The 16,948-nt window shown below is 35.9% G+C and overlaps 1 protein-coding gene across 4 annotated transcripts in view; it reads right to left on the bottom strand.

Moving 5' to 3' along the window:
- The window catches only part of LOC150102889 (inactive tyrosine-protein kinase RYK-like), a 378,596-nt gene that overhangs the window by 108,579 nt on the left and 253,069 nt on the right, over positions 1-16,948 (bottom strand). For all 4 annotated transcript variants that reach the window (XM_090397499.1, XM_090397500.1, XM_090397502.1 and 1 more), the window contains one exon: positions 15,812-16,014. In XM_090397499.1, coding sequence (XP_090253625.1) covers positions 15,812-16,014 — 203 coding nt within the window. The remainder of the gene's footprint in view (positions 1-15,811; positions 16,015-16,948) is intronic.

The raw sequence follows: 16,948 nt of genomic DNA, 5'->3' as shown, positions 1-16,948 counted from the left end.
AGCTGTTGTAATAGATATGGTATGAAGGTCAGCAATAAAAAGACAAAGACAATGAAAATAGGCAGAATCATTGAAAATGTCAACTGTGTTGTGAATGGAGAACCTGTGGAACAAGTAAAACATTTCAGCTACTTAGGCACAATTTTTACTGAAGATGGTAAACTAAATATAGAAATAGACATCAGAATCAGCAAAGCTGGTATCGTGGGAAGTCAATTGAATAAATTCATATGGAATAAGAAAGAAATTAGTCGGAACACTAAATTAGCTGTATACAAGACTGTGTTCAAACCAATTTTAACTTATGGATCTGAGAGCTGGGTCAGAAGTAAAACACTTGACCAAAGACTAGAGACCGCAGATATGAGAGTCCTGAGAAAGATTAGAGGCATGAACAGATGGCATCAATGGCAATATCATATTAAAAATGAGGATATTAGGAAAGAACTTGACATTGTCAGCATCCAGGAATGCATTAGCAGAGCTAATCTCAGATGGTATGGTCACTTAAATAGAATGGGAGAGGAAAGATTAGCAAGACAAGTGTTCTCTGCCAGGTTGGCAGGAAAACGACCCAGAGGAAGACCAAGATATAGGTGGATTGATACGGTACAAAGTGCCTTAGACGATAGAAATATAAGATCTGATAATGTTGGAGTCTTGACAAGTAACAGACTGATTTGGAGGAAAATTGTAGATAGGAAGTTAGTAATGATGTAATTTTTTCATGTAGTACTGTCATATCCTGTACACCCCTTGAGGGTACATGGCAGGAATTTGATGATGATGATGAACAATCATGAACATGCAAGATTCATACCATTGGCAGGATTCAAACCCAAAGACTAATTAATAAAACATATAAAACCAACAGTAATAACTTTAATGAATTAAAGGTACAAATATTTCGTACTGAAAGTAACAGTCCATCATCAGTGTAGAACAAGCAGTTAAAGGAATGGAATACAAAGTACAGAACAGAATAATGAATCCACTATCCATTCTCCAACCAATAGTTGGAGAACGGATAGGTATCATTATTGCAACCACTTAGCCAAACATAGTGTAGAAAAGTTTGGATGATTACAGAGTGCAAGAGAGTGATATTTTTATACTGCCTTAAAGATGATAATATTGAAATATTCTGACTAGGATGATATTACCAGAAAGATACTCTGCTAGTCGAGATACAAGGGCTAACAAGTACCAAAACAGAAAGGGATCATATTTAATTTTTAATAGGCCTAAAATGAAAATCACATTTTAAAAGAAAGATAAATAAATAAATAAAAAGTATCACACTTGAATAGCTTGAACTGCATACTAAAATATACAAATTAACATTATTCAGGAGAAGGAAAAAATGATAAAATAAAAGAGACAAAAAATAAAAAAATTTTAGAAATTAAGTGGCAAAACCTAAAGAAAATACTGGAAGCATCTGCAATGAGAGAAAAACAACTAACTCCTATTGCAAATAAAAGAAATTAAAGAAGAAAAGAAAATATATAGAAAACAACTGACCCATTGTGGGTAAGTTATTTGCTATTATCTTTATGTGAGAATGCGAGCAATCAATTTCATTGTCCAGCATTAGACCAATGGCCTGCTTATTTGATGCATGAAATGGCTTGAAAAGTTTCGTGTTTAATCTCTAGTGCAGGGTTTCCAGATTGTTTAAAAAATGATAAAAAAATACACATGATTAATAAAAATGGGAAATAAAAAAATTTGTCCAATCCATAGTATCAAAGTACTATAGGTTTATAACCTTTCATGGGTGGAAGTCACATAAAAAGAGTAAACATGTATCCTAAACACAGAAAAATGTAAGCAAGTTGTGAATAAAAGTAGCAAAACAAAAACTTCAGGCAAAAATTCAGAAAATAAAGGCTTTGCAGGCTCCTTGGAAAAAGTTGAAATAAACAAAATGCATAAGCACAAAAGCAAATTAAAAGATGACAAAGTTGAAATAAAAAAATGAAGAAAATAATATTCTCAATCTTTGGAATGATTACTATGAAATGGTGATTCTTGTGTATCATCTTTTTAAATGCTATAGCTTTAACCAGGTTCATCCTAGGGAAATACTACTACTGATTTCAGATTAAAATGTTTCTCAATATAAATAAATAAAAATGATTAAAAAACACAAAAAATAATACAAAATCAGTAAAAATAGAGGGAGGAGGTGGGGAGAGGAATCCTTAGCTCACCTATGGCACTAATGTACAGTCAGTCCTTGACTTACAACATGCATACTATTAACAATTTCACCAAATACCACCTCACTTCTGCAAACCATGGACTAGTGTGTTATGGCTATCTTGGAGGCTTTTATTTAAGAAATTAAGGATATTGATGCTACTGAGAGAGACCTTAGATACTTGTGAAAGGAATATGTCTTGCATTGTACAAGAATGTATATGCAGTATGGAGCGAAGTAATAGCAAAGGGTATGAATGGTGTTTGGAGAAGCTGATGAAAATACAGGTTCACACATTTACAGAATTTGACACAGCCTTAAAGAGTTGAAGAGCTTGCAAATGAAAACCTTATAGAGCTAGAAGCAAAAAAAAAAAAAGTTGCAGAAGAACAAGAAGGAGAATCCGAGCCCAAACAAAAAGTTAGTAAGACAATTGCATTGTTTGAGGAAATGGGCTACAACATGCAGATATTTAGCAAAGTAGTCAGAATGATATACAAGCTGCAATTATTTCTTGTAAAGAAATTTATGCAGAAAACAAAAGACATATTTTGCTGACTAAGTTGGAGATGTAATGTACATATTTTTAAAGAAGCTTACTCCTGCTGTACCTCACACCCTGCAGATGAGCCTAAACCTTCCACAAGTTATGCATATAGAAAAAGCCGTCATTATAATACTTTCAAGAATTTGTTATTGATGATCTAGCCTCACCAGTCTCTTCCAATGAATAATCCAATTAATAAAGCAGAAGCATTGAAGAATTACTCTTGTTCCGTGTATTTCCAGCTGTTTATTTTATTGACAAGTGCAGAGAACAATTATACACTAATTATTCATTATTGATTAATACAGTAATGTACACAGTAATTTTATATTATAATTTGTAACGTGTGGACAGACTTATGTGTTCGTCGAACATGTTGTTTGTTATTTTAACGGTATAATAGAACACAGAAACTAAGTAAATAATTAATTTATTAACTTGATGCTGATATATCGCTGGTATTATAACCAGCATCTTCAGAGCACAAAAACACTGTTTGTCACAATACGCGAGACTAAAACAACATGGTGTACTTAAACAAAATTGTAGCAGCAACACAAAGACTAGAGTCCTGATTTTGGCGCCCTCTATCTGAAAAAAAAAAAAAAAAAACGCTATCATATATTACTAGAGTCCTAGAAAAGTGCTAGTTTTTTCTTAATATGACTGTCTCCCAGATCTTCGGCAAGTTAATACAGCCATATTTGTTGAGATTTGGAGTGTGTTTTAGGGCTTCTGTCACGTCTAAGAACAATCTCTCTGATTTATATGGGTTTCTGTGTAGTACTTTTGTATTTTTCCAGTTGATCCTGTGTGCAGGGGTATCCAGAGCATGGTCTGCTAGGCCCGACTTCCCATAATGATAATTCCGGACGTATCGTTTATGTTCGCTGATGCGGATATTCACAGTTCTTCCTGTTTGACCGTAGTAGGCTTGATTGCATGAGCAGGGTACTTGGTAGACTCCTGGATGGGATAAAGGAGGAATGCTGTCCTTGGGTGAGCAGATGAGGGTGGCTAATTAAAGGCACATCCGAAAAGATCTCAAGAATTCTCAATAAACATAAACTACGCACTACATTCAGACCATGTAGCAAATTAGCCACCCTCATCCGCTCACCCAAGGATTGGATATACAACTACATACAACTACAACGTTTTCATGCTAATTATGTATAGAGACTGTCTATGTTGTTCATAGTCTTTTAACCTTCAATGTTTAGTGTTTTTTATTTCTTTTATACTGTCACCTGAAGAAGGCTATTACAGGCCGAAACTAGTAGTGTTTTTATATTAAAACCTTTTTACTTAAATCTCGGTTCTAGTCATTCAATTTTTTCATAAATATATATATATATATATATAAAATTAGCTAAAGTCCTTAAAAAATACAATATCAGGACGTTCTTCACCACACTTCCTAAAATCTGTTCTCTAATCAGACATCCAAAGCCAACTCATTATAACCTAAAATATCCAGGTGTATATAAATTATGGCACGATTACAATATCCCTTATTTTGGACAAACTAACAAATCTATTGAACAACGTATAGAAGAGCATAAGAGAGACATCTCTTACAAAAGATCTCATGCAACTGTGTTATCCAGTCATGTTCTCAAATAATCCTAATGATGATCAACAAAGCCACTCAGTTTGCTGGGATAGATCAGAAAATATTTTTCGCTGTGATGATGAGTTTGAGAGAAAAATTGTAGAATCAAGGGAAATCCTGCTGAACCGTGTCCACTTAAACAACAGTTTGAGTTATAACATCCCAGATAGCCATGCTGCAGTTTTTCAATATTGGCATTCACGTGAGCCTGCAAGCAAACTTGCAATAAACAATGGCATGCCTGTTAGAACAACTTGAAAAAATACAATGTTTTTTATGTATCAATTATGTGTGGCAATTTTTACCTGTAATTTCCAGTGTTTTAGATACTTCACTGTTTATTACTATTCTTTTCCTTTAAGAATACCTGAAGAAAGCTGTTATAAGCCAAAACTAGTGAGAACACTGACTATATCCATGGATTCGCAGCCTTCCTAACCATATCGCCAACAACGTCAGACCGGAGGGATTCGCAACCTTCCTAACCATATCACCAAAAACGTCAGACTGCAAGGATTCGCAACCTTCCTAACCATATTGCCAACAATGTCAGACTGGATGTAGTCTGTGTTATCACTAAAGCCAAACCTCCAAAAACCAACTTATCCAAAGACGAATATGCAGCCCTACAAGAAATGAAGAATAACAAAAAAAATAGTAATCACCAAAGCAGATAAGAGAAACGCCACTGTGGTGCTCAATCAAAAGGACTACAAACGTAAGCTTAATGCTTTAGTACTAGACCATACTACTTACCTCCCTATTGAATATAATCCTACCAGCTCTCAGATTAGAACTCTCCATAGACTCCTTAAGAAAATCACTTCTTGGCCTGTGGAAGTCACTAACAAACTAAAACCTTATAACTCTAGACCCCCCCCCCCCGATTATATGGACTCCCAAAAATACATAAACAAAATGTGCCATTATGTCCCATAGTGCATGGCATTGATTCCCCCCACATATAAATTAACCAAACATTTAGCCAAAACGCTCACACACTATACTGGCAACACACCATCACACATAAAAAACTCAGCCCACTTTAAAGGCAGTACAGGAAACTCTCACTCCAACACACTGACATAATGGTCAGTTTTGACGTCTCCTCCCTATTCACTAATGTCCCACTCAAAGAAACCCTAGAGCTCATCCAAGCCAAGTTTCCTCCCGATATCTCAGCCCTATTTCAGTTCACAATGAACTCAGGCTATTTCGTTTGACAAGGAAAGTTATACAAACAGATAGAGGGAACAGCCATGGGTTCAACACTTTCCCCACCCTTGGCCAATTTCTTTATGGAGACCTTTGAAGAGAAAGCCTTAAACTCCGCCCCACAAAAACCCACTATTTGGCTTCGTTACGTGGATGATGTGTTCGCTATTTGGCCACATGGCTCAGACTCACTCCACTCCTTCCTAACACACTTAAACAACCAACACCCCAGAGTCCAGTTCACCTTAGAAAAAAGAGGAAAACAACACCCTCCCCTTCCTAGACACTTTAATCACTTGCCAGCTTGATGGATCTTTGGTTTTCTCTGTTTACAGAAAACCCACCCATACTGGCAAATACATTCATTAGCAATTCCCCCCCCCCCCCGCCTCACAACAATATGGGGTTATAAAAACACTATATAACAGGGCAAAATTAATCTGCTCAGATGACAAGGCCCTAACTACTGAACTAAACCACATCCTCAACACTTTCATAGCCAATTGCTATAACCACAAAAAAATCCAAAAAAATACTAAAACCAGTAAACCACAGCCCCCCTCCACATTAAAGATTACACCAAATCTATCACCATCCTCTACATCCAGGGCACCTCTGAGAAAATAACCAATATCCTCAAAAAATATAACCTTACGTCTTGTTACAGACCATATAAAAAGTTGGCATCCCTTATCTGCTCTACCAAAGACCAACCACTTCCCCTAGACCTACCTGATGTATACCAGGTCCCTTGCAGCTGCAAATTGTCCTACTTTGGCCAAACAGGCAGAACAACAAATATCAGGATTTCAGAACACAAAGACTACATCCGGTTTCACCAGTACAGTCGCTCTGGGCTGGCAGACCATAGAATTCGTTGGAAGAAAACAAAAATAATACACCGCAGCAAGTTTAAATTCGAAAGATTATTCAAGGAATCATCATCAGCTCTAAAAAACGTTCCTAACCTCAACAAATTTGGGTGCATGAAACTACCCCAAATTTGGGAGACTTACATTATGAGAACTTCAGCAGAACTGCCAAGACAACCAAATTAGCCCACCAGAGGGCACCATTAGGACCTCAGGAACGATATTGGTTTCTTGCTTTCTTCCTCATTTGCTTTTGTTAGTGCCTGCATGCACATACCATATCTTTATGTTCCTGAAGATGGTTACGTGACGTTGCCGAAATATAGAAGTTACTCATTAAAGTTACCTTTAATTAATATACTTTATATATGTGGTTAATTCTGTAAACTAATTACCAGTTATATATATACACGCAGTGGTGAGCTCTAAGGGGCTTGTGCAAGCCCTTCGTAAATTTTTTCTCAAATTTGTGAGCCCCTTGTTCTTCTTGTTTAATAATCTTGTAAAACTAGAAAATACTACCGTGGAATGTATACATCCTTCTATAATTGCTACTTGCATTTTGTTCTGATGGAGCTAGTGTAATGTTAGAAAACAAATCAGGTGTTGCAATCAAACTTCTACAAAAATTTCCCAATGTTGTGATTTAGCATTGTGCTCATCGTTTACACTTAGCATTAGACGATTCGATAAAAAACATTATAGAAATGCATCATTTTGAAATATTTATGGATAAATTATATACTTTTTATCATCATCATCATCAAATTCCTGCCAAGTACTCTCAAGGGGTGTACAGAATATGATAGTACTACATGAAAAAATTTACATAATTAGTAACTTCCTATCTATAATTTTCATCCAAATCAGTCTGTTACTTGTCAAGACTCCAACATTATCAGATCTTATATTTCATCGTCTAAGGCACTATGTACCATATCAATCCACCTATATCTTGGTCTTCCTGTGGGTCATTTACCTGCCAACCTGGCAGAGAACACTTGTTTTGCTAATCTTTCTTCGCCCATTCTGTTTAAGTGACCATACCACCTGAGATTAGATCTGCTAATGCATTCCTGAATTTTTAAAATGTCAAGTTCTTTCCTAATATACTCGTTTTTAATATGATATTGCCATTGATGCCATCTGTTCACGCTTCTAATCTTTCTCAGGACTCTCATATCTGCAGTCTCTAGTCTTTGGTCAAGTGTTTTATTTCTGACCCAGCTCTGAGATCCATAAGTTAAAACTGGTTTGAACACTGTCTTGTATACAGCTAATTTAATGTTCTGACTAATTTCTCTCTTATTCCATATGAATTTATTCAATTGACTTACTACCATACCAGCTTTGCTGATTCTGTTGTCTATTTCTATATTTAATTTACCATCTTCAGTAAAAATCGTGCCTAAGTAGCTGAAATGTTTCACTTCTTCCACAGGTTCTCCATTCACAATACAGTTGACATTTTCAATGATTCTGCCTATTTTCATTGTCTTTGTCTTTTTATTGCTGACCTTCATACCATATCTATTACAAGAGCTATTCAATTTAGTCAGAGAATCTTGGACTTGTAGTGGATTTATTTAGAAGTATAACATCATCTGCATAAAGCAAAGCGTTGACACTAACATCTCCAATTTTGATATCATGTTTGATACCACTTTCCTTCTTTATGTGATCCATATAGATAATGAATAACAGAGGGGATAATGTACATCCTTGTCTCACACCAGATTTAACATTAAACCATCTTCCTGCACTGCCTTCAATTCTAACTGCTGACTTACAACTCAAATAAAGACTAAGTATTGCTGAATATAATGCCCCATTGACACCATATAACTGTAGCGTATTGAATAGTTCTCTCTTGGCACCTGGTCATATGCCTTTTCCAATCGACAAAACTTAAATACAGATCTTTGTTATATTCCCATGCTTTCTCCACTATTTGTCGTAAAGTTAAGATCTGATCCTGACAGCCTCTATTTGGCCTGAATCCAGCTTGTTCTTCCACAATTCTTCTCAAGCATTTCTCAAGTATACTTGCATAGATCTTGCCAGGAACACTCAGTGGGGAAATACCTCTGTAATTCTCACATTCAGTTTTATTTCCCTTTTTATATATGGGTACTTTGAGAGCTCTACTCCAATCACTGGTAATTCGTCCCTCTGTTCAGGCTTTCTGAACTATGCAGTGCAGCCACTGTAAGACTCTTATACCACCATACTTCAGCATTTTTGGTCGAATATCATCTACTCCTGCTGCCTTTCCCTTGTCCAGTTCCCTATTCTCACATTTGCCCATATTACTCTACTTGAGACTGACTTCCATTCAAGAAGATTAACCTCGTATTTTGTGTTGAATACTATGGCTACTCCTTCTTTTCCTTGATTGTCATTGCCTGAATATAACATTTTGTATTTATTGCTCAGAAAGATCTCACCAGTTTTTGTCTTTTTTGTTTCAGTCACCCCTATTATGTCGATCTGGTACTTATCTTATTCCTCAGCTAGCTCTATTTCTATGCCATTCAGGCTTCTTATGTTGATAGTACCGATCTTTAACTCTGGTGATGCTGAGTTGAGGTTTGTTTTCAGATTTGTTCCAGTAGCTGACTTTTCGCTGTTCGCCCTGGTTCCCTGGTGAAAACAACGGGGGCCTTGTTTAACCGGGCAACGCCCCAGCCAGCATGAAATTTTGTCATGTCATACCATCATTTTTTATTTTGGTTTAACCAATAAGAATACAATTTAGTCGGCTAAATCCCAAATTGCCAGCCCATTCTCATTTGTTCAGTATCCAAGTAGATACCCAACAGGGTGCACCACAAGAAGGTGAGGATTGGACATTAGGTCAGAAGCCCTGGTTGGTTCTCCGCATTCCTTTAAAGGCTATGTGGAGGTCTCCTCTCAGTTATACAGCTTTGACCCATCAATCACAAAAAAATCAACAAGAATTAAATACGATACCTTGGTATCGAAATTTTAAAGATCGGCCATGTGTTTGGACCACGATGGGCAGCTTGCAGTTTACGAACGGCTCTTGCTTTGTGAAGAAATTACCCAACTTTATGCAAGCATTTTGCATTGAATGATAAATATAAGGGATTTTTAAACCAACTTCTCAATTTGGAATTTTTTAAAGATCTAGCATTAATGGCTGATATCTTACAGGAATTATCATATCCATTAGAAGCTGTACAAAGTCACAATTTAAGTATTATAAGGGCTGAATTAGATTTTTTTTTTTTTTTTTTGCTCGACGATGCGAGCCCTTTGTCAAAATTTCCATAGCTCACCACTGTATGTGTGTGTGTGTTATTTAGTATTAAATGACTGGAAAACCAAGATTAAATAAAAGCAGATTTTATTTGCACGACTAGTTGCATTTTTCATAAGACTTCTTCAGGTGCAAAAAACACAGAAATAACCAGCAAGATAATCATAAAGGAACTGGCTTTGAACAGTACAAAAAAAAAAAAAAAGCATTAGCAAACAACTGTTAAGGTTCAAGCCTTGATGCGTTTAAAAAAGAACTCTCTCTAACTGTATTATTAGGCATATGCGAACGTTTAATATCACGCCAATATTGATATCAAGTCTGACAAAACAGAAGATATTAAAGCTCAGTTCTTTAACTCTAAGCAAACAGTAACCTCTTTAAGAAAAATCAAAAAGTATTCAATAATTTTATTTGTTCTTTAAGTATACAAAATTTTGGCTATTAGAAATAATTCTTAGTTGAGAATAAAAATTATGGCAAGAAGCCATGTAAATCAATCTACATGGAAAGTTAGAAATCAGTCAAAACAAGAAGAGAAATCAGCAAAACTAGCGGCCTACAAGAAAGTGTTCCAATCAACTATAACATATGGATTTGAGAGCTTGGTAAGAAAAAATACAGACTGGAGGCTAAAGATGCCTTAGGTCTTAGTAAAAACATGAGAGAGAGTGAACACATGGCTTTAATGAGAGAAACATATTAAAAAAATGAAGTATTAGAAAGGACTTTTTGCATACATTGATGGCAATGTGAGAGAAGCAAACACTCAGTAAGTTGTATTGATCAAATATTCATAAGAAATAAAACAGCCTATGAGGTATATCCTATTCAATCTATTTTAGCAAAATACTAGATCATCACTCTACACTGTTGAATCTATCATTACCTAATAGTGTTGATATGAGCTGTGCAGGTAGTGATGAAAATTTCGAAATTGGTACCAATTATAACAAATTTGAAATTATGAAAAATTAAAAAATCGAAAAACAAAACTCGCACAGGAAATTCATTAACAACTAACAGCGTTAAATTTTAAAAATAAGAACTGTATACCACAATGGATACCAGCCCATGTAAATACTGAAGGCAATGAAAGACCAGACAGTCTAGCCAAAGAAGCAAGACATTTACCTCAAAATTTACACTATCAATGCTAATTGATGCTAACTCTGTCGCCAAAATAAGATTGGTAAAACAAACACTCAAGAATAAGAATGAATGAAAATATAGAAATAACCACAATCATCACCAGACTACAGACGGAACATTTTAAAGGCATGAAAATTCAGCCCGACAGTAGTAGGAGCTATGAAGTATGCAAGAACTGTCCAGGAGTGGAACTAACAAATGCCCATATCTGTTCATTTCCAGTAATTGCTGCTGCTCTACAGAAAATTGACAGTAACCGCAGAGAAAAGCTCTACTCCATCTCGAAGTTCAACAGATTGCCAAAGCAGTTCTACGGTTCCACGGTCATATCGAGAAGCTCTTCAATGAACTCAACAACAACATTATCAATGGCCTCAAAATGATCAAATATTCAGAACGCAAATCGCAATATCACAAAAGTGTTACTGTCAAAAGGGATGTTCATACATACTGGATAACATATGAACTAAAAATATTATAAGGACAAAAGAAAAGCTCTATTATAAGCATAAGAAGAGTCCCTACAATCTACTGTTTGAACATTACTATAAAAATTTCGCTAAACACTTAAAGGAAAAAATAAAGCATACAAAAAGACATTATCTCGTCACTAAATTTTTTTCTTGTATGAATGATAAAAGTAAAGAATGGGGATGGGATAACATGATAATTGGCAATACAAAGCAGAGAACATGCTAATTCCAAGAGGGCAATGACATCACTATTGTATATAATGAAATGACCAACCACTTTAAAAACTATGAGAGTTGTGATGTTGATCCTACAGAGGATAAAGTACGTGAGTCACCTTCCATGGATTAAGAATTCCATGTATCTACACAGTAAATGAAGATGAGATAAAGAGTGTAGTAGTCGGGTTAAAAATGGGGAGAAAAATTGAATGTAATCATATAAATGTCAAAAAACTAAATATTCATTAAACTTAAGTTAAAGTTCTTTACACATACCATTTATAATTCTTTTGAACACGGAAAATTTAGAGAATACTTACAAATTGCTTGTTATTCCACTATATAGAGGAGGTAATAGAAAGTATTATTATTATTAAGAGAGAGACACCCAGAGAGTCAGGGACTCATCAAGGGTGGCCACATACTCACCACACACCAGCACATTCATTCTCAGCTTCTAAGGATGCCCTCTTGTCCTTTCCCCACCCTCCATAAATTGAAATATTCCATCAACTGAAATCCTGTATGACCCTTTCAGAAGTTTGCAAGTCTCAATCATATCACCCCTCTTTCTCCTGTTTGCTAGTGTCTGTTTGCTACAAATTCTCAGTCTGTCTTCATAATCAGTATTCCATAATCCTGATATCATTTTTAACTCTCTCCTTTGCACTCTCTCCAATATATCTGAATCACAATGGAAACCAGGAGACCAGACCTGCACACAATAGTCCAAGTGAGGTCTTATCAAAGCCTTGTAACGAGGCAAAATGGTATCCTTATCTTTACATGTGAATGTTTGTTTCAGTATTTCAATTATCTTTTGAGTTGTATTTGCAATCTTTGCTACATGGCCCCTGAACTTCAACTTCCTATCTACTAACACTGGAATTGGATATCTAATCATGCCGAAGTGCATGACTTGACATTGAACTGACATCCATTTTCCCATGCCCACAATTCCAGCCTATTCAAATCATTCTGAAAGTATTGCATATCAGCAGCATTCCTGATTACCCTACTTATCTTTGCATCATCAGCAAATAGCTGTCTGTTGCTTGTCAAATCCTTCCCAATGTGGTGTGACTGATCCTAGTGGTGTACCACAAGGATCAGTCATTAAAGCACTGATCCTTGTGGTACACCACTGGTTACCTTAAATCTTGCAGACTCACATCCCCCCCCATATACCACTTTTTGATATCTGTCAGTCAATCATCCTCTTATCCATGCTAATATTCTATAATCCAAACCCATTTTCTCCAATTTATGCAGCAGTCTGCCATGCTGTATTCTGTCAAAAGCCTTAGCAAAATCCAAACGTATCATGGGGTATTCATTCCCCTTGTCTAGTTCAATGGTAACATTGTTATAGAATGTGAGCAAGTTGCTAAAACATGACCTTCCCTTAGTAAACCCATGTTGTTCATTGCCAATTTTTAACCATTTTTTTCAAAATTTTCACCACCACTTCTGAGATACTGATTGATCAATAGTCGGATACATTGGTCTTTGCACCACCCTTGTGCAATGGAATTACCATACATTCTTTCCATTCCTGCAGAATCTTCCCTGTTCTGAGACTCATTAAAGAGCCTCGTCAAACGAACAGCCAAATCAGCTGAACACTTTTTTAGCACATGTGCTGATATCCTAACAGTCCCTATTGCTGAATTCTTATTCAGTTTGTGCAATAGCTCTAATACTTCGTCCTCATACACCTGAGTTTCTTCATTCCAGTGAAAAGATAGTAGTGAGCTCAATGTTGCATACACCAGGCTGATAGCTTATAACAAAATAAGCACTCGTTAGCTGAACAACCTCTTCTGCATCTGCAATCCTTACACCATCTGCATTTAGAAGTTATTCTTTCATGTTCTTTCTTTCTTTTACTTGCAGCATATCAATAGAATTCTTGTGGGTTGTCATGAGCACGCAGAGCCAGTTTTTTTCATATTCACACTTTGCTTTTCATACAAAAGTTGTGACTATTCTAGCCTGCTGCTTATAATTTTCATAATGCACATCATCCTTATGCACACAGTATTCCTTCCACATCATCCTTTTCTTATGAATCTCTTGCTTAAGATTACACATTCATTTGACTCCTACCCAATTTATTTTTTAACTCTCTGGATAAACCTTGATATCACATCATTTAAGTATTATTTAAATGCTTCCCAGACACTGTCGATATTCTCCCATCCATCAACTGACCCCATTCCGCTGAACTCAGCATACTCCTCAGTTGGTCATAATTTCCTGCTTTGTAGTTCAGCATGTAGCCTTTTTTGAATGGAACCTTCATAAACATAGTCACTTCCCAAGTGATTACCGCATGATCACTGTCACCGACTGGAAGCAGAATAGTCACATCTTTAATTGAAATGCCCTCCAACACCATAATCAAATCTAACACTCTTTACCCTCGAGTTCCTTCTGTCACATGCTGTTTGAGGAAGCATGTGACATTTATTGAGCTGTTGTCCCGCAACAGCTCAATAAGTGCATTTTCATTCTTTTATGCTTAAGTCACCCCTGTTATGTTGATCTGGTACTTATCTAATTCCTCAGCAAGCTCTATTTCTTTGCCATTCAGGCTTCTTATGTTAATTAGTACTGATCTTGAACTCTGGTGATATTGAGTTGGGGTGTGTTTTAGGATTTGATCCAGTAGCTGACTTTTCACTGTTTGCCCTGCTTCCCTGCCGAAAACAATGGGGGCCTTATTTAACCGGGCGACGCCCCAGCAGGCATGAAATTCGATCACATTGTACCATCATTTTATATTTTGGTTTAAGCCAATAAGAATACAATTTAGTCAGCTAAATCCCAAATTGCCAGCCCATCCTCGTTCATTCAGTATCCATGTAGATATCTAACAGGTTGCACCACGAGAAGGTGAGGATCGGACATTAGGTCAGAAGCCCTGATCAGTTCTCTGCATTCCTTTAAAGGCTATGTGGAGGTTTTCTCTCAGCTTTGACACTTAAGCACCCCGAATTGTATATTTATAAATATTATGTATATATATGTGATAAGAATAATAACTGGATATTATTAGTATCAGGGATGTCCAAGTAGAACAAATCTAAAGAGGAAGGATCATTTAAACAGAATGGGAGATAAGAGACTTAGTAAAACATTTTGAAGTAACATATATATATATATATATATATATATATATATCAAAGGGGGCTTTAGAAGACTGAAATTAAGAGCTGAATAAAATACTGAAAACCTGTTGAAGTATAAACACTAAGCTACAATAAACGCTCACTACAGCACATTCAGAGACACAACAGGAATAGGTTATTATAGTGAAGAGTTTGCTTTAGTGAATTTCACTTAGAATGTCAACATTCCCAGAAAACCTAGATCAGGACTTCTTCATAGTTTGCTAAAGTGAGCGAGTTTGTCACAATTGTGTTTGCTATACTAAGAGGTGACTGAATAAAACCCTAACTATGTTTAATTATCAGAATATCTTTTATACCTAGTAAGGATACATGCCAAGATATGATGATATTTACTATTATATTTATGAATATCATAATTCATTAATGTCTGCATGGTTAGCCTAGTGGCTGTGCACTTTGCAACCACATGCCTGGGGAAGGAGTTTCCTAGGTTCGATTCCCGTCGGTGACGTGAGGAGCTGAAGGTTCTTCTTCAGCCATAGCCAAGTTAGCCGGTCTTGGGTGTGGACAGTAGGATTTTTCCCCCAGGTCATCCTGGGGTTTTTCATCCAGCAAAGAAGGCAAACTGGTCTTGAGAACTCAGCACTACAGGACATAGGATACACCGAGGCGTAGGGCTGACCACCCTTATCCTGTGAACGGTGAGGTCCGATGATTAATAAACCCTCAACACTGCAAGGTAAAAGAGAGTAAAAAGAAGATGAGATGAGATAATTCATTAATGCCATCTATAATTGATCTTTATTTGGTGTTGCTGCATATATTCTTTTAACAAGGCAGAAACAGCAAGTAACTAGGATAGGCAATTGAAGGGAAGGGGGGACAGTTGCCAAGAGAAAGAATTCTCTTGGCAACTGACCTAACCTAACCTAACCCCTAAATGTGAATTGTAAACTATATATCATCTTAAATTACACTGACTCATAAATATACCTTCTTAAAACCTCTAATTCCATGCAATAATAAAATCTCTTTATATATATAACATTCATATATTGTATTACATTAATTGTTTATTAAATAAATACTTACATGGCAGTGTCCCTCTGCAGAAAACTTGCATTTCTGCAGAAACTTTTTCAAATTACCTTGACTCATAAATGGATAGACTAATAAGGGATGCTGCTGGTCTTCCACACAGAATGCAAGTATGGATAATACATTTTTATGGTTTGTTCTAAACAACATCATACCTTCAGACATCAGCAATGATACTTGAACCTGAGAAGCATGACCTTACAAAAAAAAAAAAAAAAAAGTAAGATAAATAAATATTATTAAAAAAAATAAGAAATACATATCAGCAATTGAACTGAAATGGAATGAGTTTTCGCTTTTTGTACAGGAAATCCATTTCAGAACCTATTAATACTATTCCATTTTAGCTAGACATGCAAATAAAAAAAAATTAACATAGACCATCATAAAAAAGGCACATTCTGTAACAGCATTTTTGTTTATATAATCAGTCATTATCACAAATAATGAATCTAGAGCTGTTTTTGGCATATTAAATATTACACGAACCCCTCCCAATCGAAACGCTGTAAACTTATGGTACATTAAGTATCAACAGGTGGGCTAGGGATGAGATAATTCAGGAAACCATGCTTTAGAAACAAAACATGGTATAGTTCACCCCAGGACCCATAAGCAGGGATGCAGAAGGTACATCTTACCTGGGTCTGGGATCCAAAAGGGAGTAGCCAGAAATTTCCTGAGAACTCAAAAAATGTTTACATATATTGCGTGAAGATAGAAAATTCACATTTTGTGTAAGCTTACAGTTCTGTGTGTTATAATTTATAGAAATTGTGATCCATAATATTATGTAGTGTTGGGAAATGTAGAGATATAATCAATAATACTATTTACTTTCATCATAGCATCACTCTGATTTAACCCCTAAATGGATAAGTGGGGTCATATTCACCCCACCACTTTTCCATTTTTCTATATCGTTAAACCAGCGTTTCCACATTTTTTTTTTTAGATGTACAGACTTTAATAACTAAAAAGTACCAAATACAATAAAAATTATTCTAGGTAAGCTGGTAGCGCATCAGTTTACCTGGAATATAGTAACTGTTTCAGTACTATTTTATGACAGAGTCTAACACAGTGTTACCACATTTAGTATCAATGTACCAGATTTGGTACAATTTTGTC

This window comes from Typopeltis vanoorti, chromosome 9 (genome assembly GCF_054136105.1).
Source record: "Typopeltis vanoorti isolate ZY-2024b chromosome 9, IOZ_Tvanoo_1.0, whole genome shotgun sequence".
NCBI classification, from domain to species: Eukaryota; Metazoa; Arthropoda; class Arachnida; order Uropygi; family Thelyphonidae; genus Typopeltis; species Typopeltis vanoorti.
Note: the sequence above shows the minus strand (reverse complement) of the source record. Positions and strands in the feature narration are given on the sequence as shown.